This window comes from Homarus americanus, unplaced genomic scaffold (assembly GCF_018991925.1).
Source record: "Homarus americanus isolate GMGI-L3 unplaced genomic scaffold, GMGI_Hamer_2.0 scaffold16894, whole genome shotgun sequence".
NCBI classification, from domain to species: Eukaryota; Metazoa; Arthropoda; class Malacostraca; order Decapoda; family Nephropidae; genus Homarus; species Homarus americanus.
In genome coordinates this window covers 3,752,352-3,778,532 of record NW_024746541.1, presented here as the reverse complement: position 1 = coordinate 3,778,532, position 26,181 = coordinate 3,752,352, and the positions used below count along the sequence as shown (strand labels likewise).

Here is a 26,181-nt window from a genome sequence, read left to right as displayed (position 1 = left end):
CGTTTACAGCGCCCAGCAGGGAAGCATGCTAAGTTCATGCTTGCCTTTTTATGTCCCATGAGTTAAGGGCGTAAAAGCCTGAAGAGTCAATGGTTTATGTCATCAAGTTATTGGAAGCTCCAACAACTTTCCCTGAATACGAATTCGCAACTTTCAACAGGTACCTACTTTACTGCTAGGTGAACAGGGACTAATGGGGGCGAGGAAGTATGTCCAAACAACTTCCACCGGCCCGGGAATCGAACCCGTGACATCTCACTTGCGAGGCAAGAGCGATACCGCTTCTACCACCGGTCCCCCGGACAGGAGTAGTGATTGGGACACAGTGTCATCGGACAAAGCTTTAAACGAAGTCCATCCACTGTACATTTACGTAAAGATTGGGTAAAATGGAGCCAGTAGTTCTGAAAAGTCTAAAATGTGAAAAGTTTCTGGGGGGATGGACGGACGGCCAGTCATAATAATAGACGAAATGGATTAAGAAAGTGGATGGTAATGGCGGAAAATAAAACCGAGAGTGACATTGTATCAGAAATGATGGATACTTGTTTTTACAATGATGGTGTTGATTTTACTGTATACATTGAGTGAGGAGGCCATTAGGAATATGCTGACGTATTACCATATTAATTTAATTAACAAGTTTAACTAATATTGTAATCGAGATTGAACCAGATCTGGTGGGCTTCACTAACCGACTCTAAGATTTAATTGATTTATAAAATCTCTGGCAAAATATCCACAATTTGTTTTCAATTCACGAAGTTACCCTCCTACAAGACAGACATTTACATGATGATATGATTCAAATACTTCTGAATTTGAATGGTAACAACATGGAATATGTGTGTGTTTTGTGTAACTTTTACCTTATAATAATGAGAAGTTATTTGCGCTATTATTTCTGCTTGGCAATGAACAATTTAATTACACTTCTCAATTCCTGTGCCACCACTTATTATAGAAATTGGTAAACCAATTGCGTAATAGCAAATTACCCTATAATAAATAGTTGGATGCTATTCCATTAAAAACAAGATAGTGTAGATCTGCTAAGATTGGTCCATTTGCACTTTATGGCTGGGAAAATCAAGTATTGTAAAATTATAAACAAGTTTGTTTCATATAAAAATGGTTGATAAGGACACCATTTTATGCTCATTGTCTCGGTCACTCCTTCATTAGATGTTAATTCATTGTGTAACATCACCAGTCACTAGAAAAGTGCAGATGGACTTGTACGAGATGTGACTTTTTTATCATATATTAAAAAAAGTGATTGTATGTTTAATTTATTATTTGGAATGAATATATATCATTACCCTCAGAGATGTATAGATGGTGTAGCAAGTAAGGTAATTAAAAGTGGTGGGAGAAGTTGTGCTGAAATGAATATGAAAAATGTCCATAAATAGTACGTATGAACTAGAGAAGGCTCTTACTGAATGACAACTTATATTAAGGTAAAACAAGTAAGGGCGAGTGCAAAAAAAAAAAAAAAAAAAAAAAAAAAAAATATATATATATATATATATATATATATATATATATATATATATATATATATATATATATATATATATATATATATATATATATATATATATATATATATATATATTTCATGTAAATCCACAATGAAAACGTGGATAAGATAAATTTTGATAAAATCACACGGGAAAATGGAAACAACGGTACCTTAGCTTTCGTCTTTATTCAAGATGTCTTGAATAAAGACGAAAGCAAATATATATATATATATATATATATATATATATATATATATATATATATATTATATATTCAAGATATATATATATATATATATATATATATATATATATATATATATATATATATATATATATATATACATAAAGAAAATATTATCAGAGATAACACAGTAAGGGAAGAACTAGGGAACAGTGATCACAGAGAAATCAGGTTCACCCTAAATTGGGAAATGAAAAACAATGACAATATGATCAGAGTCCCAAACTTTCGATTGGCGGATTTTCAGGGGTTAAGAAGGTACCTAGGTGAGGTCGCCTGGGAACAGTCAGGTCAGTCCCCAGTAGGAACGGGTGAGGTCACAGATGACACAACAGTTGATCATGACTATAATATATTCACTCGTATACTACATAAAGCACAAGAATAAAATATTCCATACAGAAAAATTAGGGCAAATAAGAATGAACCAAGGTGGTTGACCAGAAGACTTAAACATGACAAAGGAATTTAGAAAGGAATTTATAAGAAATTAAAGGGAGGGCAGGAACAGCTCAGAAATAGGTATAATGAACTATCTAGAAATGTTAAGAAAACTGTATGGAAGGCAAAGAGAGACTATGAAACTAAGGACAGCGAGAGAATCCAAGGCGAATCCCAAGGGATTTTTCCAGGTATATAGGACAAAGGTCAAGGACAAAATTGGGCCTTTAAAGTCAGGGAAAGGGGAAGTGATCGATGACAGTGAGGAAATAAGCAAAGCATTGAACAGCTACTTTTTATCAATTTCACAGAAAAAATTCATGAGGAAAACCCACAGGTGGAACTGATATTTAGGGGAAATGAAGAAGAGAAATTAAGGAATATCACTATCAGAAAAGAGGATGTTCCTAAGAAGATAATAATAAATTAAAGAAGACAAAATTCCCAGGGCCGGATGAAATATTCCCATGAGTTTTGAAAGAGTGTAAGGAACAGATTAGCGGACCCCTCATAAATTTATTTACAAAATCATTAGACACGGGAATTGTGCCAAACTTGTGGAAAAAGGCAAATGTAGTACCCATATTCAAAAGGGAGACAGAGCATCAGCATCAAATTACCGACCAATTAGTTTGACGTCAGTAGTGGGGAAATTTCTTGAATCAATTATAGCAAATAGCATTCAATCGCATTTAGAGAAAAGCAAATTAATCTACGACTCTCAACATGGGTTTACAAAGGGAAAATCTTGTCTAACAAATCTGCTGACGTTTTTTAGGAAAGTCTTCGAGGTAGTAAATAATGACGATAATTACGATGTTATTTACTTCGACTTTAGGAAAGCGTTTGACAGAGTACCACATCAGAGGCTTCTGAGAAAAGTGAAGGCTCCTAGTTTCGAGGGGAAAGTTTTAAATTGGATATAATCGTGGCTCATCGATAGAACACAGAGGGTCAGCGTAGATGGTGTTAAATCTGAGTGGGGCTGTGTAACCAGTGGGGTTCCCCAGGTGTCAGTACTGGGCCCACTCTTGTTCATAATCTATATAAACGATCTAGATACTGGGATCAGCAGTGACATAAGCAAGTTTGCGGATGACACCAAAATAGGGCGGCTGATTAATTCAAGGCAGGGTGCAAATGCACTACAGGAGGATTTAAATAAACTGCAGGAGTGGTCAGAGAAATGGCAAATGAAATTCAACACCAGCAAGTGCAGCGTACTTAATATTGGAAGAACAAATACTGTCAACGTATACAGCCTTAACAACATCAACCTAGAAAGGTCGACTTGTGAAAGAGACTTAGGGGTTCTTGTAAGCCCGGACCTAGGGCCAAGAAAACAGTGGGTTAATGTTCGAAATAAGGCAAACAGAGTATTAGGTTTTATATCTAGAATTGTAAGTAATAAGAGTGCAGAGGTCTTATTGCAACTATATCTTGCGTTATTCAGGCCGCACCTCGATTATGCGGTTCAGTTCTGGTGCCCTTATTATAGAATGGATATCAATTCACTGGAGTCGGTGCAGCGAGCAATGACGAAAATGATTCCGGGACGTAGAAACCTTCCATATCAAGATAGGTTAAAGAAACTAATACTTGCATTCCCTAGAAAGACGAAGAGTGCGGGGAGATATGATTAAAGTATTTAAGAAGGTGAAAGGAATCAATAAAGGCGATATAGATAAAGTTCTTATAATATCCGAACAGGATAGGACCCGTAGCAACGGATTTTTGTTGGATTAGTTTAGGTTTAGGAGGGAGATAGGAAGGAACTGGTTCACAAATAGGGTGGTGGACGAGTGGAACAAGCTTAGCAACTTTGTAGTAAGTGCTGGAACGCTGGAGAGTTTTAAAAGGAGGCTGGATGGATTCATGGATGATAGAGAGTGGTAGTAACTCTCGACAGGAGCTGCCATGAACAGGCCAACGGGCCTATTGCAGACTCCTTATTTTCTTATGTTCTTATGTTCTTTATGATGACACTTGTATTAATCACCAGCAACACCTTTACATCACAAGAAAATTATTAATTGCACAGGACAATAATCCATTTGGATTGATCCCCCCACACATAATACATCACTAGAAAGCATAGGAAAATATGAAACTGGTTTCAATGTGTACTCACAGCGACCCACTAATTACCCAAGACCTTTGCCCGTCCCTGTATACATTGGGCGTCTCAACAAAATGGGTGATATGACCTCACCAGCCCAGGAGTTGCTGAGGTCAAGTGTCGCGCCTCCCGGTGTTTAAGCCCACTTTCCACCCATTAAAACATAACCTCTGATGGATACTTACCTCAGCAGCCCCTCAGCACACATATTCATAAAATAGGAAAGTGGTCTGGAATCCCCACCTAATAATTATAATTATTAGAAAATTATTAACTGAATCTGTATGAGATTTTCCACATTCTTAACAAAATTTAAATGAAGAGTAAGAGGTACAAGTATATCTTTTATTTTAGAATTATCAATAATTAATTTGTTTGCCTTTTAATGGGCTGAAACTCAGCCTCTGATAACTGAAGCTGTATAAGAGAGTTGCAAGTCTTAGAATAAAACATTACATATACTGTACAAAGACCAAGGATGGCAAGTGATAACCTGCATAAAAACACGGATCAGTCATAACGGCCTGGTATCATCGGAGCCCAATCAGCATGCACATACATATTGTATGTATATTATGTATGCTGTATGTATATTATGTATGTATATTATGTATGTGCTCCATTTATAAACATTATTTATTCAGCCTAGCTAGCAGCGTGTGGCAATGTATTTACCATGTCCCACACGCTTAATTAATGTGCCTGGCTACATATGGAAGCTGCTAATGTATCACTTGCCACATGTCGCCTGAAAGGCTAGTTGACCCCCCAGACAGAATAAGGAGAGCCACCTCGCTTGTGTATCTCTGTTTGTCCAGTAAATAGAACCTACGAAAACTCTACAGGTGTTTGTGTTCGCTCCTGTAGATAGAACTTGGTACCCAGAACATATACACATATGACACAAAATTATGTGAGAACCGAGGAACCACTCATGACGCGTCAGAGGGGGGTTAGCAACTAATTCTTTTTACTTTACTTTACTCCTGAGTTCATAAGTCATGCATAATTCCTCCACCATATCCGTAACCGTGTTCAACGCCACTGGCCACGAATACACCATTACAGTAAAATTATACCACATGCATAGCACCAAAACAATCCTTTATCACCCCCACATCCAGAGTGTAAGGTCAACCATCAGGGTCGTCGACCTCACACCCAGACTTGGTTAGACAAACCACAAACACCCGCAGTTGAAGAGAGAAGAAGGCACCTAGAAGAAGAATCAGTACTCGGTGGGTTTACAGCACCATGGCTGCATCCAGTGGCAGGTTTTTCTCTCATTTACTGTATGTGAGAGGGAGAGCGGCAGAGATAATCCTGCTCAGTTATGCCAATTCACCATACAACCAGGTGGATCTTACCTCAGCTGGAAGAGAAATCTAGTTTCCCTCATTTTATGCAACTGTTCCCCATGCAATGTATACACTCCTTAACTGTGCTAGTGTAGTGTAGTGTAGTGTAGTGTGGTGTAGTGTAGTGTGTGGCTTTGCACCAATTTCAGCGGTTTCCTTCACGCGTGCATTGCACGTGTCTGTGTGTATCCTGGGAGATCCGGGTGAAAACAGGTCGCTCGTATGTTTGCGTCTTTCAGCGTGGGACCCCGTGAATGATCCCAGTCGCTAGCAGCATCCAAGCCGTAGTCCCTTTAAGCAGTCTACCACCAAGTACTGTGACCACGTGGGGTATTCAATCAGCGCAGAGGATGATAACACCTCCGCTTGCTGTGGATGAAAGACACAGTCACTCGTGCGCACTTTCAAGCATGCCTGCCGTTCTAAGGAACTACTTTACTTTCTGTTTAGATCTTAAAATATCCCTTACTTGTTCCTTTATTTCTTTTTAGGGAAAGACTAACATTATTTTAATATTTATATATGTTTTTAATTCAGGACAGGAACGTCCTCCCTGGCTTCCCAGTAATTATTTTAATAATTAGTGAAGCGCATGACGACATTCTTCTCATATTTTAATTATTTCCTAAGGACACTCATAACACATTTTCAAATGGAAAATTACCCAAGACATTTTTTTTAAATATATAGTTGGTCTTTAACTTCGTCAACAGTATATGAATTAATTTGACAAAATACATCTCATAGGCTTCATGGCCCCATGGCGTCAGCTGGTCACTTAGTTCCCGACTCCCAGCTTGGTGCGCTGCGAACAATAGCTTTGTATAGGCCTGCCATGCAATCTGAGTAGTCACAACTGCCCCACTTTTTTTTTTACGGGGATTAGTCCACCCAGGCACAGGTCATTGACCCACATCGGGGCCTAGGGAACGAAATTGTAATAATAATAATAATAATAATAATAATAATAATAATAATAATAATAATAATAATAATAATAATAATAATAATAATAATAATAATAATAATAATAATAATAATAATAATAATAATAATAATAATAATAATAATAATAATAATAATAATAATAATAATAATAATAATAAATAATAATAATAATAATAATAATAATAATAATAATAATAATAATAATAATAATAATAATTATAATAATAATAATATTAATAATAATAATAATAATAATCATAATAATAATAATAATAATAATAATAATAATAAAGAAATACAAAATTAAAAAAAATCAAGTGAGAAACAATATATGTATGTTGTGTTGTCAATAATAAGAGAAACAATTGAGATCCTACAATTGTGTGTAAATGAGGCAGAAAGTCAGATTAGCAACCTGGGATTTGGTTACAATTTTCGTGATGCCATGTGGCAGCAGGGTCTACCATGGACAACACATAATGCTTCCAATATCTTCCCAGGCGGTAGTACCTCCCTGTTTGGTAGCTGCCTAACACCCGTTCGTTTCCCTGTTCGTTAAATCAGTAATTTTCGTTCTAAAATTTCCTTACAAAGGTCCCAGTTGATGATTTTCTTAAATTCCTCACAGATTCCCTGGAGAATATTTTCTTGCCCTTCTCAAAAAAATAAAAAATAAACTAATCAAACTGTGTATTAAGGATTGTAAATTTGAATTCAGTGGAGAATATTGTGCTCAAAAATTTGGTTTGGCGATGGGTATTTCGCTTTCACCAGTATTGACAACTTACATATGATTTTTTTAAACTACTCAGTAATATTTTACCACCTTCGGCAATTTGGTTTAGATATGAGGTGCCTAGAATGGGAATAAAGTTTCTCCAAAACGCTAGTTCTGAGTAAATCGCATTTAAAGTTTCAAGTTTATGTACAGTACAATGGAAACTACGGCATGGATTTCAATGAAACTTTTCACAAAAGTTGGACCGTCTAAGCCTTCAAGTGAAGTTACGCCCTGTATGCGACTTCCAGTCCTCCACTATCCACTAAGACCTCCACTATCCACTACGAACTCCACTATCCTCTACGACCTCTATACGACTTCCACTATCCACTACTACCTCCACTATGCACTACGACCTCCACTATCCACTACTACTTCCGATATCCACTACGACCTCCACCACCCACTACGACCTCCACCACCCACTACGACCTCCACCACCCACTACGACCGCCACTATTCACCATGACCTCCATACGACCTCCACTACCAACACACAACCTGCCAGATCGGATTGGTCATCTTAACACTGCACGGCCCGGATTCTTGAATAGGTCGTAGGTCTTATTTTGAAAATATTCCTTAAAACAATGGATGTAAGAATGTTCACTACAACAATAGTACTACATGTTCACTACAACACTAGCACTACATGTTCACTACTTCACTAGTTTTTTTTTTTTTAAACGTGGCCTCCAACCTCCCCCAATAGCCACACCTTCGCCGCCATTTTATTACCTTAATATTAAATATCCTAATACATAAGTAGCTATCCTATCTGTGTTGAATTAGTTGAGTCGCAGATCTATGCGGCATTCAGTGACTGTAGCCTCATAGTCAATATCTGCAGCTGTTGTCGGCATTGGGGCAGAAGCTCTCGTTCCTCTGAGGCAGAGCAAAGCCGACCGAAGGAGAGAGAAGGACAGTCGACATCTCATCCAGGCTGTAACATAACTTCTGGGCTGCTGCTTTTGTTCGGAGATCACCTCCGCGAGTCTGGTATAGAAACATCTTGCACTTGGTCCCTTCCCACCAGAGGTTGTGAACACTAGAGGAGTGAAGCTGCCTTGATCAACGTTTTGAATTCTCTCCCCATATCTTGTCGTTCTCGTTCCTCCTGTGTGCAGCATCGAGAGCTAGGTTACGGTGACATGCGGCCATGGGATCAAAAATCCTGATGTCGAAGAAAGCTTACTGTCCCCGCGTCCAGAATCCTCGAGCACTGACGTCAACACGGGCTTCATTAGATGTGTTTGAAGTCCTATGTTGGAAGATCTCACCATCCAAAGGAAGGAGGGTCGGTTCTACCATGACATCCCGGCAGATTTCCTTCAACTAGTACTACATGTTCACTAAATACTAGTATTACATGTTCACTACAACACTATTACTACATGTTCACTACAACACTAGTTCTACATGTTCACTATATCACTAGTACTACATGTTCACTACAACACTAGTACTACATGTTCACTACATCACTAGTACTACATGTTCACTACAACTTTCACGTGTTCACTATACAGTAAACAGTTTTCTTGTGCTAAATGTTACTAAAAGTAATTCAGACCAAGTTTTCAAAGTTTACCCTGTCCACCAAGTTGAGAAAAAAAAAAAAAAAAAAAATGACTGCATCTCACGCCCGTCAAAATTTTAGAGATTTTGACCAGTTTGGCATATATGTAACCAACATCCCTTACAAATGCTCTTATTATGAAGTGGGGAGTTTTTTTGGTGAGCACGGAGGAGTAGTCAATTGTTACATGCCCCTGACGGAGGCCAAAAGTCATTGTGGCGTGGCTAAAATACGATTTTGTGACCAGGAGCACCAGGCCCTCGCCCTCAACAACAATGGCAAATATTTCCACGGGCGGTGCGTGCGTGTCTAAGTCCTCCGGTACGAAGACACCAGCAACAGTCACAGTGCTTGTAGTCGCACTGGTGATAGTATCCCACAACTCAATTCTCGGAAAATATTCCGGTATTTCAATGCCGTCCTAGAGCAGGAGACTAAGCCGGACGAAGAGGATTCCCCCGAAACTAACGCATGAAAACAAGTGGACTTCCCCTCGAGTATATTGCACTCACCCTTGAGTGATTGGATAACAATTTGTTTGTTTTATGCTTTTATATTTTATTAATAAAATTTTATTGTTTCGATTATTTTATTTATTCATATTGTTATGATTAGTTTTTTTTTATTCTTATTGTTATGAGGTTTTATTATATTTCACGATTATTTATATTTATATTGTTGAAATTATTTATTAAATGTGCGTTATTTCACACACACACACACCTGTACAGTGATCATAGTGTGGTATTAGTATGTGTGATTGGGATAGGGCTGAGTGTGTTTATTTATGTGTAAGACAAGTAAGTGTGTGTGTGTGTGTGTGTGTGTGTGTGTGTGTGTGTGTGTGTGTGTGTGTGTGTGTGTGTGTATATATATATGTGTGTGTGTGTGTGTGTGTGTGCATGTGTATATGTGTGTGTATATGTGTGTGTGTGTGTGTGTGTGTGTGTGTGTGTGTGTGTGTGTGTGTGTGATAATAATAATAATAATAATAATAATAAAAATAATAATAATAATAATAATAATAATAATAATAATAATAATAATAATTAACGGTTCATTGAAAGAGCATGGCAGCCGGAAGGCTGACATATACAGTTGCATAATGGGGGAATGGGTCTCTTGATTTACAAATAATATACAATTAACTTAAGTGATGGAAATATGATATATAATGACTAGGTGGGGAGAAGGTCATACTACAGGACATTTCAACATAGTGACAATGCAAAAAGGTAAGATTGACAACACAACACACATATATATTTTTTCTCACTTTTGATCTTTTTTAATGTTTGTATTATTATTACTATTATAATTATAATTATTAATATTATTATTATTATTATTATTATTATTATTATTATTACTATTATTACAGTGATGCTATTATTAATATTATCATTATCATTTTACTAGCAGAATCGCCGCCCTCCGGGCGGCTCATCCGCTAGGCAACGGTAGGACGCCACCCACCGGGAAGCTCCACATTGTCTCACTGTTCAGTCCACAAAACTTCTTCTTCCATCAATAGTTCATTAACGGTGTATGTAAGTTCCACCATGTTTTTCACTACAACGGTACAGCAAAGTATATTTTTTTAGCATTAAACTGTTAGTATTTTATTGTCTAATCATCACTACATATAACATCATCCATCATCACTACATATAACACCATCCATCATCACTACATATAACACCATCCATCATCACTACATATAACACCACCAATCAGCACTACATATAACAATATCCATCATCACTACATCATCATGCATCATCACTACATATAACACCATCCATCATCACTACATATAAAACTATCCATCATCACTACATATAAAACCATCCATCATCACTACATATAACACCATCCATCATCACTACATATAACACCATCCATCATCACTATATATAACAATATCCATCATCACTACATCATCATGCATCATCACTACATATAACAGCATCATCCATCTTCACTACTTATAACACCATCCATCATCACTACAGATCGGTAAAGTAGTTTCCGAGATTTTCATGCGGACACACATTATTTAGTTACTCTGAATTATTATTATTATTATTATTATTATTATTATTACTATTAGTAGTAGTAGTAGCAGTAGTACATTTTCGCCCCTCAGGCCTCGATGTGGGTCAGTGACCTGTGCCCGGCTGGGCGAATCTCCGGAAAAAAAAAAAAAAAAAAAAAAAAAAAAAAAAAAAAAAAAAAAAAAACACTGGTTGATTACAAGTTATTGATAATTTTTACAATGGTTGGGACTGGGCTGTTCTTATAATGATCAGTTCGTGCTCGTATGGGCTGGGTGCAGTTGTGGTGTCGAACAGCAATTCTCGGATGAGGGATCTCGGGTGGTAGTAGGAGCCGGTGTCGAGGATGGTGCAGAAGCTTCTCACCAAATTTGCAGATGAGGTCGTGGTGATGGTCAGTGAGAGCCGAGAGGGTCAGTGTGTTGAGCGCTTCTTGAAGGAAGGGGAGAGAATAATCTTGCATGCCCTCTTTTGCACTTTTTCTAGGTGTTAACGTTGTGTGGCATTTTGGAAGGAAGACCAGGTAGGGGAGGCATAGGTTTAACTTGGGATGTATGAATGTTGAGTAAACACTGAGGAGCTCGTGGGCAGGAACTACGAGGGACTTGAGTCGGCGGAGGAGGTGGAGACGGAAACTGGAGGCTTTGACAACCTCAAGGACGTGTGTTTTTCAATTTAGTTTGTTGTCTATGGCAGTGGTTCCCAACCGTTTTTTTCTAGCAACCCCAATCATGCACCTCTAGCCATGACCGCGACCTCATCGTCCTCAAAGGGTTAAATCATCGTCCTCAAAGGGTTAAATCATCGTCCTCAAAGGGTTAAATCATCGTCTTCAAAGGCCTAAATCATCGTCTTTAAAGGGTTAAGTCATCGACCTCAAAGAGTTAAATCATCGTCGTCCATGGGTTAAATCATCGTCTTCAAATGGTTAAAAAATCGTCCTTAAAGGGTTAAAAGTTGAAAGACTCTAATTGAGGTGTAAAGGAGTCTTATCTCTTGCGTAGGGACTAAGACTCACTAACGGTGCTAAGACCCTCGATCCTCTTGATGTTCAGAAATTGTTTGTTGTCTAATTTTGTGAAACTAAGACTCACAAACCATGCTTAAAGACTCTTAATATTCAGGAGTCTTTCATGTAATCCTATTTTGAAACTAAGACTCACCAACCATACTTCAAGGCTCTTAAATTAATAGTCTGCATGCTGCCGTAGTGTCTGCGCTCAGTGCAGTCTGCGAGGAGGGCAACCGACTGGCGCTGTTACAAGACCAAGTATTCATTGCTGTTTGGCACTATCCAGTGCTTCCAACCCCTTGACACTGTTCCGTTCTACCAAAGATTCTATGCTGTGCTACAAAAGGAAAGGTCACTCCAATGGGCATACGTGTTCACCCCAGAATGTGGCGCCGCCAAGACTTTGCTAGGTTTACAAAATAGTTGGTAGGCAAGGATTAAATGGAAGAAGATGCCCAGGGGTGCCACCGCCCCTGGCAGGGCCCCTGTTGTTACCACCGCCCATGGGGGTGCCACCGCCCCTGAGAGGACCCCCGGGGGCACCACCGCCCCTGGCAGGGCCCCTTGGAGTACCACCGCCACTGGGGGCGCCACTATCCCTGGGAAGGCCCCTCGGGGCACTGCTGACCCTAAGAAGAGCCCCTGGGGGTGCCGTTGCACCTGGATGGGCCCATGGGGTCGCCACCGCCCTTGACAAGGCCCCACGTGCCGCTACTTCCCCTGGCATGGACCCTGGGGGCACCATCACCCCGGGCATTACCCCTGGGAAGGGCCCTTGGGGAGCCACCGTCCCCCTGGGCCGGCCAACTTTTCTGGGTTTGCCGCTGGGGGCACTGCTGCCCTTAAGGAGAGCCAATTCCACTGGCAGGCCCCTGGGGGTGCCACCGCCCTTGGCAGGGCCTCTGTGACGCCACCGCCCCTGGCAGGGAACCTGTTGGCACCACCGGCTCTGGCAGGGCCCTTGGGGGCGTCACCGCCCCTGGTACGGTCCCTGTTGGCGCCACCTGTCCTAGCAAGGCCCCTGGGGGTATCACCGCCCCTGGCAAGACCCCTGAGGGAGCCACCGTCTCTGGCAGGGCCTCTGGGGGCGCCACCGCCTCTGGCAGTACCCCTAGGGGCGCCGTTGCCCTTGGGAATGCCCCTTGGGGAGGCCACTGCCCCTAAGGACGCCAGCTTCTCTGGGATGGCCCCCTGGGGGTGCTGCTGCCTCTAAGGAGAGTCCCAGGGGCCGCTACTGACAGGGCCCCTAGGGGCACCACTGGCAGGGCCCCTGGGAGCGCCACTGCCCCTGACAGGGCCCCTGTTGGTGACACCAGCTCTGGCAGGGTCCCTGGCAAGGACCCTGTTGGCGCCACCACACCTGGCACGACCCCTGGGGGCACCACCACCCCTGGCAGGGCCCCTGGGGGTGCTGTTGCACCTGGGCTTGCCCCTGTTCACGCCACCGCTGCTGGCAGGGCCCCTGGGGTTGTCACCGCCCCTGGCAGGGCCCCTGGGGGTGCCGCCGCCCCTGGCAGGGCCACTGAGGACCCGCTGTCACTGGGAGGGCCCCTGAGGGCACCACCGCAGCTTGCAGGGCCCCTGTTGGCGCCACTGCCCATGGCAGGGGATCTGGTGGCGCCACCTCCCCTGAGAGTGCCCTTGAGGGAGCCACAGCTCCTGACAGGGTTCCTGGAGGTCCATCTCCTCTGGGAGGGTCCCAGGGGGCGCTGTTACCCCTAAGGTGAGCTCCTTTCATGGCCCCAGGGGAGCCACCCCCCCCTAGCAGGGCCCCTGGAACCTGCTGCCGCGAAGCAAAGCCCCTGGGGGAGTCCGTTGCACCTTTGCGGGCCTCTGTCAGGGCCCCTGGGGCACCATCACCCCTGGTAGCGCCGTTTTACCTGGGCGGGGCCCTGGGGGTGTTTCTACCCCTGGCAGGGCCCCTGTTGGCGCTACCGCACCTGGAAGGGCTCTGATGGCGCCACCACCCCTTCAAGGGCCACTGGGGGCGCCACCGACCCTGAGAAAACCCCTGGGTGGCGCCACCAACCCTAGCATGGCTTCTGGGAGCGCCACGGCACCTGGCAGAGCCCCTTGAGTGCCACTGCCCCTGGCAGGGCACCTCGGGTGCCACCGCCCCTGGCAGGGCTCCTGGGGGCGATACCGCACCTAGCAATGGCCCATGGAGGCGCCGATGTCTCTGGGAGGGCCCCTGGGGGTTCTACCGCCCTTTGCCTGGGCCCTAGGGGCCCCACTGCCACTGGGAGGGCCCTTTAGGGCTCAACCGCTCCTGGAAGAGAACCTAGGTACATAGCCTCTTCTGGGTGTGCTCCTGCTGCAGCGAAGCAGAGCCCCTGGCGGCACCGTTGCACTTTCGTGGGCACCTGGCGGAACCACAGCCCCTGTCAAGGCCCTTGGGGGCACCGTCGCCCCTGCCCAGGCCACTGGTAATGCCGTTGCACTTGGACGGGGCCCTGGTGGTACTACCGCACCTGGAAGGGCCCCTGATGGCGTCACCGCGCATACGAGGGCCCCTGGGGGCGCCAACTCCCCTGAGAAAGGGGCCCCTGGGTGGCGTCACAGCCCCTTGTATGGCACCTAGGAACAACACCACCCCTGGTGTCACAGTCCCTGGCAGGGCCCCTGGGATGCCACCGCCCCTAGCAGGGCTCCTGGGAACACCATCGTCCCTGAAGCACTGTTGCACCTGAACGGGCCTCTGGGGGGGCCACCCCCCCTGGCAGGGATCCTCTTGGCGCCACCGCCCCTGACAGGGCCTGTCTTAGTGCCACTGCCCCTGGCAGGACCCTTCTTGAGGCTATGGCCACTTGCGGGGCCTCTGGGGACGCCACCGCCCCTAAAAGGGCCCCTGGGATCGACATCGCTCCTGGCAGGGCCCCTGGGGGCACCACCTCATATGTGAGATCCACTGGGGGCACCACTGTCCCCTGGGAGTGCTCCTGAGGTCGACACTGCCCTTGGCATAGCCCCTGGGGGCGCCACCGACCCTAAAAGGGCCAGAGGGAGAGCCACCGCCCCTGACAAAGCCCCTAGGGACGTCACCGCTCCTGGGTGAGCCACCGCCTTTGGCAGGGCCCATGGGGGCGCTGCTGCCCCTAAGAAGAGCCCCTGTGGGCGCCGTTGCACCTGGGCGGGTCCATTTTCGCGCCACCGCCCCTGCCAGGGCCCATTGAGGTGCCGACGTCCCTGGAGGAACCACCGCCCCTGGGAAGGCCCCTGGGACCGCCACCGCCCCTGGCAGGTCCCCTGGGAGCACCACAGCCCCTGAGAGGGCCCCAGGGGGCGCAGCATCCTCTGGGCGAGCTCATGGAGGCGCTGCTGCCCCTAAGGAGAGCCCCTGGGGGCCCCGTTGCACCTGGGCGTGCCCTGGGGAGCGCTACCACGCCTGGCAGGCCCTTGAGGGTACCACCTCCCATGGGAAGATCCCTGAAAGGGCCCTTAAGAACATAAGAACATAAGAAAATAAGGAGTCTGCAATAGGCCGGTTGGCCCGTGCATGACAGCTCCTGTCGAGAGTTACTACCACTCTCTATCATCCATGAATATATCCAGCCTCCTTTTAAAACTTTCCAGCGTTCCAGCACTTACTACAAAGTTGCTAAGCTTGTTCCACTCTTCCACTACCCTATTTGTAAAATAGTTCCTTCCTATCTCCCTCCTAAACCTAAACTTATCCAACTTAAATCCGTTGTTCTAAGTCCTATCCTGCTCGGGTATTATAAGAACTTTATTTATATCACCTTTATTGATTCCTTTCACCTACTTGAATACTTCTATCATATCTCCCCGCATTCTTCGTCTTTCTAGGGAATGCAAGTTTAGTTTCTTTAACCTATCCTGATATGGAAGTTTTCTAAGTCCCGGAATCATTTTCGTCATTCTTCGCTGCACCGACTCTAGTGAATTGATATCCATTCTATAATAAGGGCACCAGAACTGAACCGCATAATCGAGGTGCGGCCTGACTAGCGCAAGATATAGTTGCAATAAGACCTCTGCACTCTTATTACTTACACTTGTAGATATAAAACCCAATACTCTGTTTGCCTTATTTCGAACATTAACGCACTGTTTTCTAGGCCGTATGTCCGGGCTTACAAGTACCCCTAGGTCTCTTTCACAAGTCGACTTCTCTAGGTTGATGTTGTTAAGGCTGTATACAGTGACTGTATTTGTTCTTCCAATATTAAGTACGCTGCACTTCCTGGTGTTGAATTTGCATCCTGCCCTGAATTAACCTCCCGCCCTATTTTGGTGTCATCCGCAAACTTGCCTTGTCACTGCTGATCTCAGTATCTAGATCGTTTATGTAGATTATGAACAAGAGTGGGCCTAGTACTGACCCCTGGGGAACCCCACTTGCACCTGAACCGGCCCCTGTGGGCACCACTACCCATGGCAGTGCCCCTCCTGGCTCCACCGCCCCTGGGTGCAAGCCCCCTAGGGATGTGCCGGCAAGGCTCTTGGGGCACCCTTTGGGTGCGCCACCACCCCTGTCAGATCCCCTGAGGGCACCACTGTCCCTGGGAGAGCCCCTAGGGGCGCCACCGCCCCTGGCAGGGCCCCTTGATGCGTTGATGCCCCTAAGGGCGCCTGTAGCACCTGGATGGGCCCTTGGGGTGCAGCTGCCCCTAAGAAGTGCCTCTGGAAGCGCCGTTGCACCTGGATGGGCCCCTAAGGAGAGCCCCTTGGAGTGCCGTTGAACCTGGGCGGGCCCGTTTTCGCGCCACCGCCTCTGGGATGGCCCCGGGGGAGCCATTGCCCATGGCAGGGCTCCTGGGGGCGCCGCTGCCCCTAAGCAGAGCCCCTGGAAGCGCCGTTGCACCTGGTCGGACCCCTGGGGGCACCATCTCCCCTGGCAGGCTCCCTGTTGGCACTGTTGTCCATGGGAGGGCTGGCGGCACAACCTCCCTTGTCAGGTTCCCCGGGGGCGCTGCTGTCCCTGGGAGGGCACCAGGGGGCACCACCGCCCCTGGGAGGTCCCCTGGGGGCACCGCTGTCCCTGGGAGGGCCCCTGGAGGCGCCATCTTCTCTGGGAGGGCCCCAGGGGGCACTGCTGCCCTTAGGTAGAGCCCATGGGGGCGCCGTTGCACCTGAGCGGGCTCCTCGGGGCGCCACCTCCTCTGACAGGGCCCTTGGCGGCGCTACCGCCCCTGAGAGGGCCCCTGGGAGAACCACCGCCCCTGGTAAGGCTCCTGGGGTCGCCATTGCTCCTGGGAGGTACCCCTGAGGCACCACTGCCCCTGGAAGGGCACCTGGGGACGCCATCTCCTGTAGGAGGGCCCAGGGGGCGCTGCTGCTCTTAAGGAGAGCCCCTGGAGGCGCCATTGCACGAGAATATCGGAAACTACTTTACCGATCTGTAGTGATGATGGATGGTGTTATATGTAGTGATGATGATGGATGGTGTTATATGTAGCAATGATGGATGATGTTATATGTTTTGATGATTAATGGTGTTATATGTAGTGATGATGGAAGATGTTATATGTACTGATGATAGGTGGTGTTATATGTAGTGATGATTAGACAATAAAATAATAATGTTCCAACCTGTCTTAATTGTGTGATGCTGTGTGTCATGTCCATTCTAACGATAACTCCAAATAAACGACCAAGACTGTCAATTCTTGAAAGAAGACAGAGAGATGCATTGAGAAAGCAGCAATCAAGATCAAGTGAATCGAGGCAACAACGTGCTGCACGTTTACAAACTAACAGAGAGCGAACAACGGCAAGTCGGTCACAGGAAATAGATCAGGAAAGGGAATCCCGTCTTAATGCTCAGCGTGAGCGAACAGCGGCAAGTCGGTCACAGGAAACAGATCAGGAAACGGAATTCCGTCTTAATGCTAAGAGAGAGCGAAGAGCAGACAGTCGGTCTCGGGAAACAGATCAGGAAAGAGAATCCCGTCTTTATGCTCAGAGAGAGCGAACAGCGGCAAGTCAGTCACAGGAAACAGATCAGGAAAGAGAATCCTGTCTTAATGCTAAGAGAGAGTGAACAGCGGCAAGTCGGTCATAGGAAACAGATCAGGAAAGAGAATCCCGTCTTAATGTTACGAGAGAGCGAAAAGCGGCAAGTCGGTCACAGCAAACAGATCAGGAAAGGGAATTCCGTCTTAATGCTGACAGATAGCAAACAGCAGAAAGGCGTTCTCTAGAAAATGATCAAGGGAGTGAAATTCGTTTGAATGCTAATAGACAGAGAGCTGTGGGATCCAGAATTCTAAGAAAGAATACACAGTGGCTTCCACTTGCAAGAGCAGCATTTAACTATGACAATGATATAGAATATGAAAAGTATCCCTCTGTTGTCATTGGCAACATGGATAAGAAATGTGAACACTGCTGTGCAAAGAAGTACAAAGGAGAATCTGCTGGACTGTGCTGCTCTCATGGGAAAGTACGACTGCCAAATTTGGAAAAACCACAACAACCATTGAAGACTCTCATGCTAGGAAACACATCAGAGTCAAAACACTTCGTGGACAATATACGGAAGTACAATTCATGCTTCCAGATGACATCCTTTGGAGCTACCAGAGTACTTCGTGAGCACGGATACATGCCCACATTCAAAGTCCAGGGTCAAGTCTATCACAAAGCAGGATCCCTCTTACCACTGGAAGATGAGCAGGCAAAGTTCCTCCAAATCTACTTTTTGGGAGATCATGAAAAGTAGGCTACTACCAGGTGTGGCAACATTCAAGGTGTCAGACATGACATTGTCCTATCTATCAAAGAAATGCTGCATGAGCGCAACACGCATGTACAGTCATTTAAAAATGCCCTGGATAACATGCCTTCTGACGAGTATAAAGTCAGGATCAAAGCATACACGAACCCTAAGGGAGAACATGAAAGAAGATTCAATGCTCCTGTAGTTGATGAAGTAGCCATTCTGATTGTTGGTCAAGAGTTTGAGAAACGAGACATCATACTCAAAATGAGAGACGAGTCGCTCACAAGAATATCAGAGACACATCAATCTTATGATGCACTGCAGTATCCTCTCATCTTCTGGAAAGGTGAAGACGGATATCACTTCAATATTCCTCACACAGATCCAGCGACTGGTGCGGCAAAAGTAGGTACGAAAGTCTCATCTAATGACTTTTATTCATACAGAATACAGATTCATGATTAGAGAAGACAGTTTCAACCAGATACTAAGATCAAGGAACCTCTTCCACCAGTTTGAAGTGGACATGTATGCCAAAATTGAAACAGAAAGACTCACCTTCATACGACTCAACCAAAAGAAGCTCGGGGTTGATGACTATATTCATCTGAGAGATGCAGTAGCAAGGGATGGACATGTGGGCAATGTTTGACAGCTGGTGATTCTCCCCTCTTCCTTCACTTGAGATCCGAGATACATGCATGAAAAGACTCAGGATGCCATGACCTACGTCAGAAACTAAGGACAACCAGATCTCTTCATTACTTTTACATGCAACCCTGTATGGACTGACATAATAGAAGCTCTAATTAAAGGCCAGAAAGCACAAGATCGGCATGACATTATAGCGAGAGTATTTCATCAGAAAGTGATCAAACTCATGGACTTGCTTACAAAAGCATCAATCTTTGGCCCTACACGGTGCTACATGTACTCCAATGAGTGGCTGTCACGGTCACGTTGACTGCTAGTCTGTCTTAACTACTGATTCTTATTATACTCCACGAACGCAAAACATGAGTGGGTTAGCTATTCCTAAGAAGAGACGTGTTTTTCCCCATCGACGTTTAGACTCATGATCCCCCCTAGTAAGTCCCACCTTCGAAGACAGTTGTCACACTTTATTATTCCATTCTCTCCTGACAAGCTCAATCTTGAATTAGTCTGTGTAAATCAACTCAGGTAATTCGCCAGACCTTTGTCAACTAAGGGTCATCTTTGCAGGAGTAACATGTAGGTTGTTTGTAGTTTCTGTCATTGCATGAGTAGCGACTCAGGGGTATATGAACCAGTGCAAGGACGAGAGAGAGCCTCCCTCTCTCCTCACGTCAACTTCGTTGTCCTTGAGGTATGTGGCATTGTTCCCTAGCCATTCAGTTTGATTCAGTCATTGTACTGTATTATCAGTGTTCATGCTTTAACAGTGGAATTGTCATTCACCCAGTGTAAGAAGTAATATAAAGTAAATGTCGTCTGTCGTTGCCAAACGAGAGATTTGTTGTGATGGTGTTGTCATCATGCTTCCCAGTTCCTTGCTCCCTCTCTCCTCACGTCAACTTCGTTGTCCTACAGATTCCAGGGTGTCCTCTGAACAACCCATCGGCTGCTGTGCCGGTGGGTAACCAGCAGGGATCAATATATGCATTGACGTCGGTGATTCAACATGATTGAGACGGCAGATCCGCCTCGTGAGCTAGACCCCAGACTCGACATGTGTCTGGCTACCACTGATCACAGTAAAGGTCGTGAGCCCCAGTGTCCTACCCTGGGATTCTCCCTGGAAGTTATGGCCCACAGTGTTTGATGTACATGCTTGGGGATAATTAATTGGAAATAATTATCCCCTGTTGGGTAGTGGACCCATGTATTTGCTGGTTTCAGTATTAACGTGTTGTATGTTGTGAGTGCATCTCATATGCACTACCAACAGTCTGTGAAATATCAAAAGTTTGTCTTGTAACTGTACTGTAATACCACGTGCTACTGGTAGGTGTGAAAAGTAAAGTAATCTGCAAGGAGTTGTCATGTAACTATGTATTGTGAGTAGGGCCACTGAACTGGTCCTGCTATGTAATGTAATGTAACACCAGTAAGGTTGTGTGCAATCAGAAAATACTGAGTTTGCAGGTGAGTAAGCGAGGAGTTGCACCTTGAAGTTATATATTAATAATTTCTCTTTTTCCCTTTGATTTCATATTAATAAACCTGTTCTTAGAGTATTTTAGGAGTATTAATTTTCCCCACAGCAGTTCACCTTTATTTCCATCCAAGTGACCCTGATATCAGAATTACAATACCCATGTGCCTTAGACCCTCGACATGCTACCAAAAAGAACTAAGGTTATGCAGTAACCATTGAATTGAAGTAAGTAGAAAGAACAATTGAATTAAAGAACTAAGACAAGAGAAGTAAGAGTAAAAGATAAGGCAGAGTATGAGTAGAGAGAATCCGGTGCTCGTACATTGGTTCGCAGCTGTGGGATGTAATTCACATGGTATCAGATCAGGAGAAATAAATGTGATACTGTGGGTAATTTTTGTTTTAGTGTGATTTGTAATAACCACGTCTCTGTACAGGTACCTAATCATTTCACTGTAACTAATGAATATTTCAGATTACAAATAATTTTGTTCCGTAACTGTTCCAGCGTACAGCGTAGTTGTAATTCTGTGCAAAAAATATATTTTCTGTGGTTTTACGGAGAAGTTAAAAACGGTTCACGGTAAATACTTTACTTGGAGTTAGGTTAGAACATTGCCTCAAGGAAATCAGAAACCTGTTTTAAAGTAAAGTGTACAGTAAAATTGGAAACTTGTAATGTTCAGAGTATTGAAAAGTGTCTGAAAAACAGAGGGTAGCTACCTAACTATTATTTTTTTTTTTTGCAGTCTTTTTGTGAAATCTCAGGAAAGTGGTGGTTGTATGCCAAAGTAATATTTTTTTGGGTGCCTTTCTGCACTGGTAAAATAGCAATTGTTGTGATCACTCGAGTTAATACTTTGATATTTACAGACAATGAGCGAACAGTGAACATCTGCTGTGTTAAGAGTGTTTTGGGACAGTGTTTGTTTCTGAGCGGCACCGGAAGGCCATAATTGTACTAAGGTTATGTAACTGAGTGTTATTTGAAATTTTGACATAGTTTAGATGTATTTATTTTGATTTCAATTGGAAGTGTTTTAGTTCTCAGTTGATGTCAGTTTTGACAAGTGAATTTATTTGTATAACACGAGTTGTGTTATATATTTCCGAGTATATGGTATTTTTGTGTTGTTTCTATTAGGGTATGATTTTAATGCTAAGGGCATTAGTTCTAGCAGTGTAGACTGACAGGCATTGTCAGTAAGAGTGTTTTATGTATATTTGAGATCTAATGCATGTATAATTTCAGCAATTGCATTGATGGTTTGAGGACTCTGTGGTGATATGGACATCTGAAAGAACGCAATCTTTGAAAAGTGATTGTTGGAAGTACATGTAAGGACCCCCATTTGTGAGTACAACAGAGCACATTGTAAAGTGATAACAGTGTTAAAATCATTGCAATTGAAAAGACAGTGAATACTTGTTGAGCACCGAGGGGACAGTCTCTTAAAGTATTACAGTATTACCACTGCATTTTTTTGTGAGCAAGACTCTCAGTTATGGAAATGCCTTTGGTTCTTTTTTAAGGTGTTTGATTTGCTAGAATACAGTGTAATTCCGGAAGAGTTTCGACAGTGTTGCAACATACAGAGATTGACCATAACAAGTACCATTGCTTTGAGTGTGCACAGTGAGTCTTGAAAAGTGACAAAAGAGTACAGTGATGTTTTTCTCGTGTATTCATCAGTGAAGCAGTAAAGTAAAAGTTCACATTCCAGTATTATCACTAGGGGAGTGAGTGATAAGTTGAGTAGTATTTGAGCAGTAATTTTGAACAGTATTTCAAGAGTTTTTTGTGTATTAGAAGGTCAGTTAGGAAGTAATCCGTTGTTTTTGAAGGTGTGCACTGTGCCCGTGTTGTATAGTTACAGTGAGTTGTGGTGACCTCCAAGCATGATGGTTGTCACAAGGGAACAGTTCAGGGCAGCCCGCTCAGAACCTGTGTCCAGTAATTTGATGTGTAGAGTTGAGAAATATGTGGGTGGAGACGTGTTCATTCACAGGAATTACACCCGGGTCTCACCACCAGTTGCTTCATCAGGTGCGTGGCCTGATGGACAGGGAAGTGTAGAAGAGAAGAGTAAGGAATGCCTCTATTGCTAGTTATGTTAGAGACTGGCATCAGCGTTGCCGATATTTCTTTCAAGGGTTGTTGACCTTTGACTGGAATGCATTGGTTGTTGATGTGCATGGTGAACAGTGATGTTTTGCATATTTGTGTTGCAATAGAGAAGTACAACTGGTAAGTAAGAGAATGTGTTGTTGCCTTGCATCAGTAAGTTGTGGAAAGTGAGTATGTTGTTTGCCCATGTGAGTGTGGAATGTGGTGAAATGGGAATGTTTGTGAGTATGTAGGTGTTTGTGACTTTTTTTTTTCCAGAGAGGGATTGGCAATTGGCAGTAAAGACACAGAGATTGGAAGATGGATTGGCTGTTATGCAACCATCTGATGGGTATCTGTTACCAGTTGAGTAAAGATACCAGTTGTGAGTTCTCAAGTTTTGTGAGTTAAATCCTGATCAGACTTGTTGTTATGTATAGGAGTAGTGTTCGTGACTTTTAGGTGGGGTCGGGCATGGTATGCATGGCACTGATTTCGCTAAATGGTAAATGCCATAAGTACAGACAGTTTTTTGGTTTGGTTGTGCTCCCATAAGAACCGTTTCGTTTTGCATCGTATTCTGGGGATTATCGCCTCTCGTTCGGGATCCCTCGAAGGTTGCTGCTTCTCACGAGAAGGACAATTCCTCTTTCGTTTAAAGTCATTCAATTCATTCCTTCGACTGAATGGGGTCTGTTCATCTACATCCTAGCTTGAGAAGTCTAAGTTAAATCTCAGTGGTGTCGAGTAATCATTTGATTAATCTCTAAGTGAAACTTTTGATATGAGAAGCTGTATCTCCTGTGTGTATTGTTTAACAAATTTTTTATGCTATGTATGTAACCTCATTTTTATGTTTTTATTTATCATTACATTATTCCTATTTATGTTTAATTACCTGTATTTTGGTTCCCTATGCAGTGTTGTCAATAATAATAGATTGTGTTTTTTAACTACCGTTTATCCTATGTATGTAACCATTGTGTTCTTGTTTTGTATGTCTTTTCTGCCAGATACCTGGAATGGTCCTGATGTGTTGTTACGAGTGTAGGTAGTGTGAAATCGTGACGAAAGGAAACAGTTATTTAAAGAATCTGTGTAACTACTGTGCATGTTTAGCGAACGTTACCGCATAATAAGAATCTTGGGAAAAGGGGGAGCTTTGTCATGGTCACGTTGACTGCTAGTCTGTTTTAAATACTAATTCTTATTATACTCCACAAACACAAAACATGAGTGGGTTACCTATTCCTAAGAAGAGAAGTGTTTTTCCCCATAGACGTTTAGACTCATGATCCCTCCCAGTAAGTCCCGCCTTCGAAGACAGTTGTCACACGTTGTTATTCCACTCTCTCCTTACAAGCTCAATCTTGAATTATTCTGTGTAAATCAACTCAAGTAATTCGTAGACCTTTGTCAACTGAGGGTCATCTTTGAAGGAGAAACAGTTAGGTTGTTTGTAATTTCTGTCATTGTGTGAGTAGCGATCGCTGGCAACTCAGGGGTATATGAACCAGTGCGAGGAGGAGAGAGAGCCTCCCTCTCTCCTCACGTCAACTTCGTTGTCCTACAGGTATGTGGTAGTGTTCCTAGCCATTCAGTTTGATTCAGTCATTGTAGTGTATTATCAGTGTTCATGCTTTAACAGTGGAATTGTCATTCACCCAGTGTAAGAAGTAATATAAAGTAAATGTCGTCTGGCAACGACAGACGAGAGATTTGTTGTGATGGTGTTGTCATCATGCTTCCCAGTCCCTTGCTCCATCTCTCCTCACGTCAACTTCGTTGTCCTACAGATTCCAGGGTGTCCTCTGAACACCCCATCGGCTGCTGAGCCGGTGGGTAACCAGCAGGGATCAATATATGCATTGATGTCGGTGATTCAACATGATTGAGACAGCTGGTCCGCCTCATGAGCTAGACCCCAGACTCGCCATGTGTCTGGCTAGCACCGATCACAGCAACGGTCGTGAGCCCCAGTTTCCTACCCTGGGATGCTCCCTGGAAGTTATGGCCCACAGTGTTGGATATATATGCTTGGGGATAATTTATTGGAAATAATTATCCCCTGTTGGGTAGTGGACCCATGTATTTGCTGGTTTCAGTATTAACGTGTTGTATATTGTGAGTGCATCTCATATGCACTACCAACAGTCTGTGAAATATCATAAGTAAGTTTGTCTTGTAACTGTACTGTAATACCACGTACCACCAGTAGGTGTGAGAAGTTAAGTAATCTAGAAGGAGTTGTCATGTAACTATGCATTGTGAGTAGGGCCACAGAACTGGTCCTGCTATGTACTGTAATATAACACCAGTAAGGTTGTGTGCAATAAGAAAAAACTGAGTTGCAGTTGAGTAAGCGAGGAGTTGCATCTTGAAGTTATATGTTAATAATATCTCTTTTTCCCTTTGATTTCATATTAATAAACCTGTTCTTAGAGTATTTTAAGAATATTCATTTTCCCCACAGTAGTTCACCTTTATTTCCATCCAAGTGACCCTGATATCAGAATTACAATACCCATGTGCCTTAGACCCTCGACATGCTACCAAAAAGAACTAAGGTTATGCAGTAACCATTGAATTGAAGTACGTAGAAAGAACAATTGAATTAAAGAACTAAGACAAGAGAAGTTAGAATAAAAGATAAGGCAGAGTATGAGTAGAGAGAATCTGCCGCTAGTACATGGCAGAAACGAGGTCTACCACATGCCCATGTCTTGATCTGGCTGAAAGAGAAACTTCGACCGAACATGATTGACAACTGCATACGAACAGAGTTTCCTGATCCAGAAGAAGATCCAGTTCTCTATGAGATTATCAAGAAGCAAATTATTCATGGGCCATGTGGACCATTCAACAGACACTCTCCATGCATGAAAGATGGACGTTGCACCAAAAACTTCCCCAAAGACCTGAGAAAGGATACTCAGAGTGGAGAAGATGGCTATCCTCAGTACAGGAGAAGAGCGCCAGGCGATGGAGGTTTTACAGCAGTGTTGCGACCTGGAACAGACAGTGAAATAACAGTAGACAACAAATGGGTGGGCCCCTACAATCCTCTTTTGACTAAAGCATTCAATGCGCATATCAATGTGGAGTTCTGCAATTCAGTCAAGTCCATCAAGTATGTCTGCAAATATGTTAACAAAGACTCTGACCAAGCGATCTTTGCATT

General features: G+C 43.8%; 1 protein-coding gene across 1 annotated transcript; it reads right to left on the bottom strand.

Annotated features, from left to right (window-relative positions):
• Positions 1 to 14,669: 14,669 nt before the first annotated feature.
• LOC121879326 (collagen alpha-1(I) chain-like) lies at positions 14,670 to 16,918 on the bottom strand. The gene is made up of 3 exons (XM_042385931.1): positions 16,731 to 16,918; positions 15,195 to 15,494; positions 14,670 to 14,946 (listed from the first exon to the last, which is right to left on the bottom strand). The coding sequence occupies exons 1-3, from the start codon at positions 16,916 to 16,918 to the stop codon at positions 14,670 to 14,672; spliced, it is 765 nt and encodes a 254-aa protein (XP_042241865.1).
• Between the last annotated feature and the right edge of the window lie 9,263 nt (positions 16,919 to 26,181).

Coding starts and splice junctions, on each gene's coding strand:
- LOC121879326 (XM_042385931.1), bottom strand. CDS start 16,918: ATGGTGCCCCCAGGGGTCCGACCAGGTGCAACGGCGCTTCCAGGGGCT. Junction 15,495..16,730: donor CTCCTTAGGGGCCCATCCAG/GTGCAACGGCGC, acceptor GGGCCCTTTCAG/GGATCTTCCCATGGGAGGTG. Junction 14,947..15,194: donor GCGAAAATGGACCCGCCCAG/GTGCAACGGCGC, acceptor TGGTGCCCCCAG/GGGCCCTGCCAGGAGCGATG.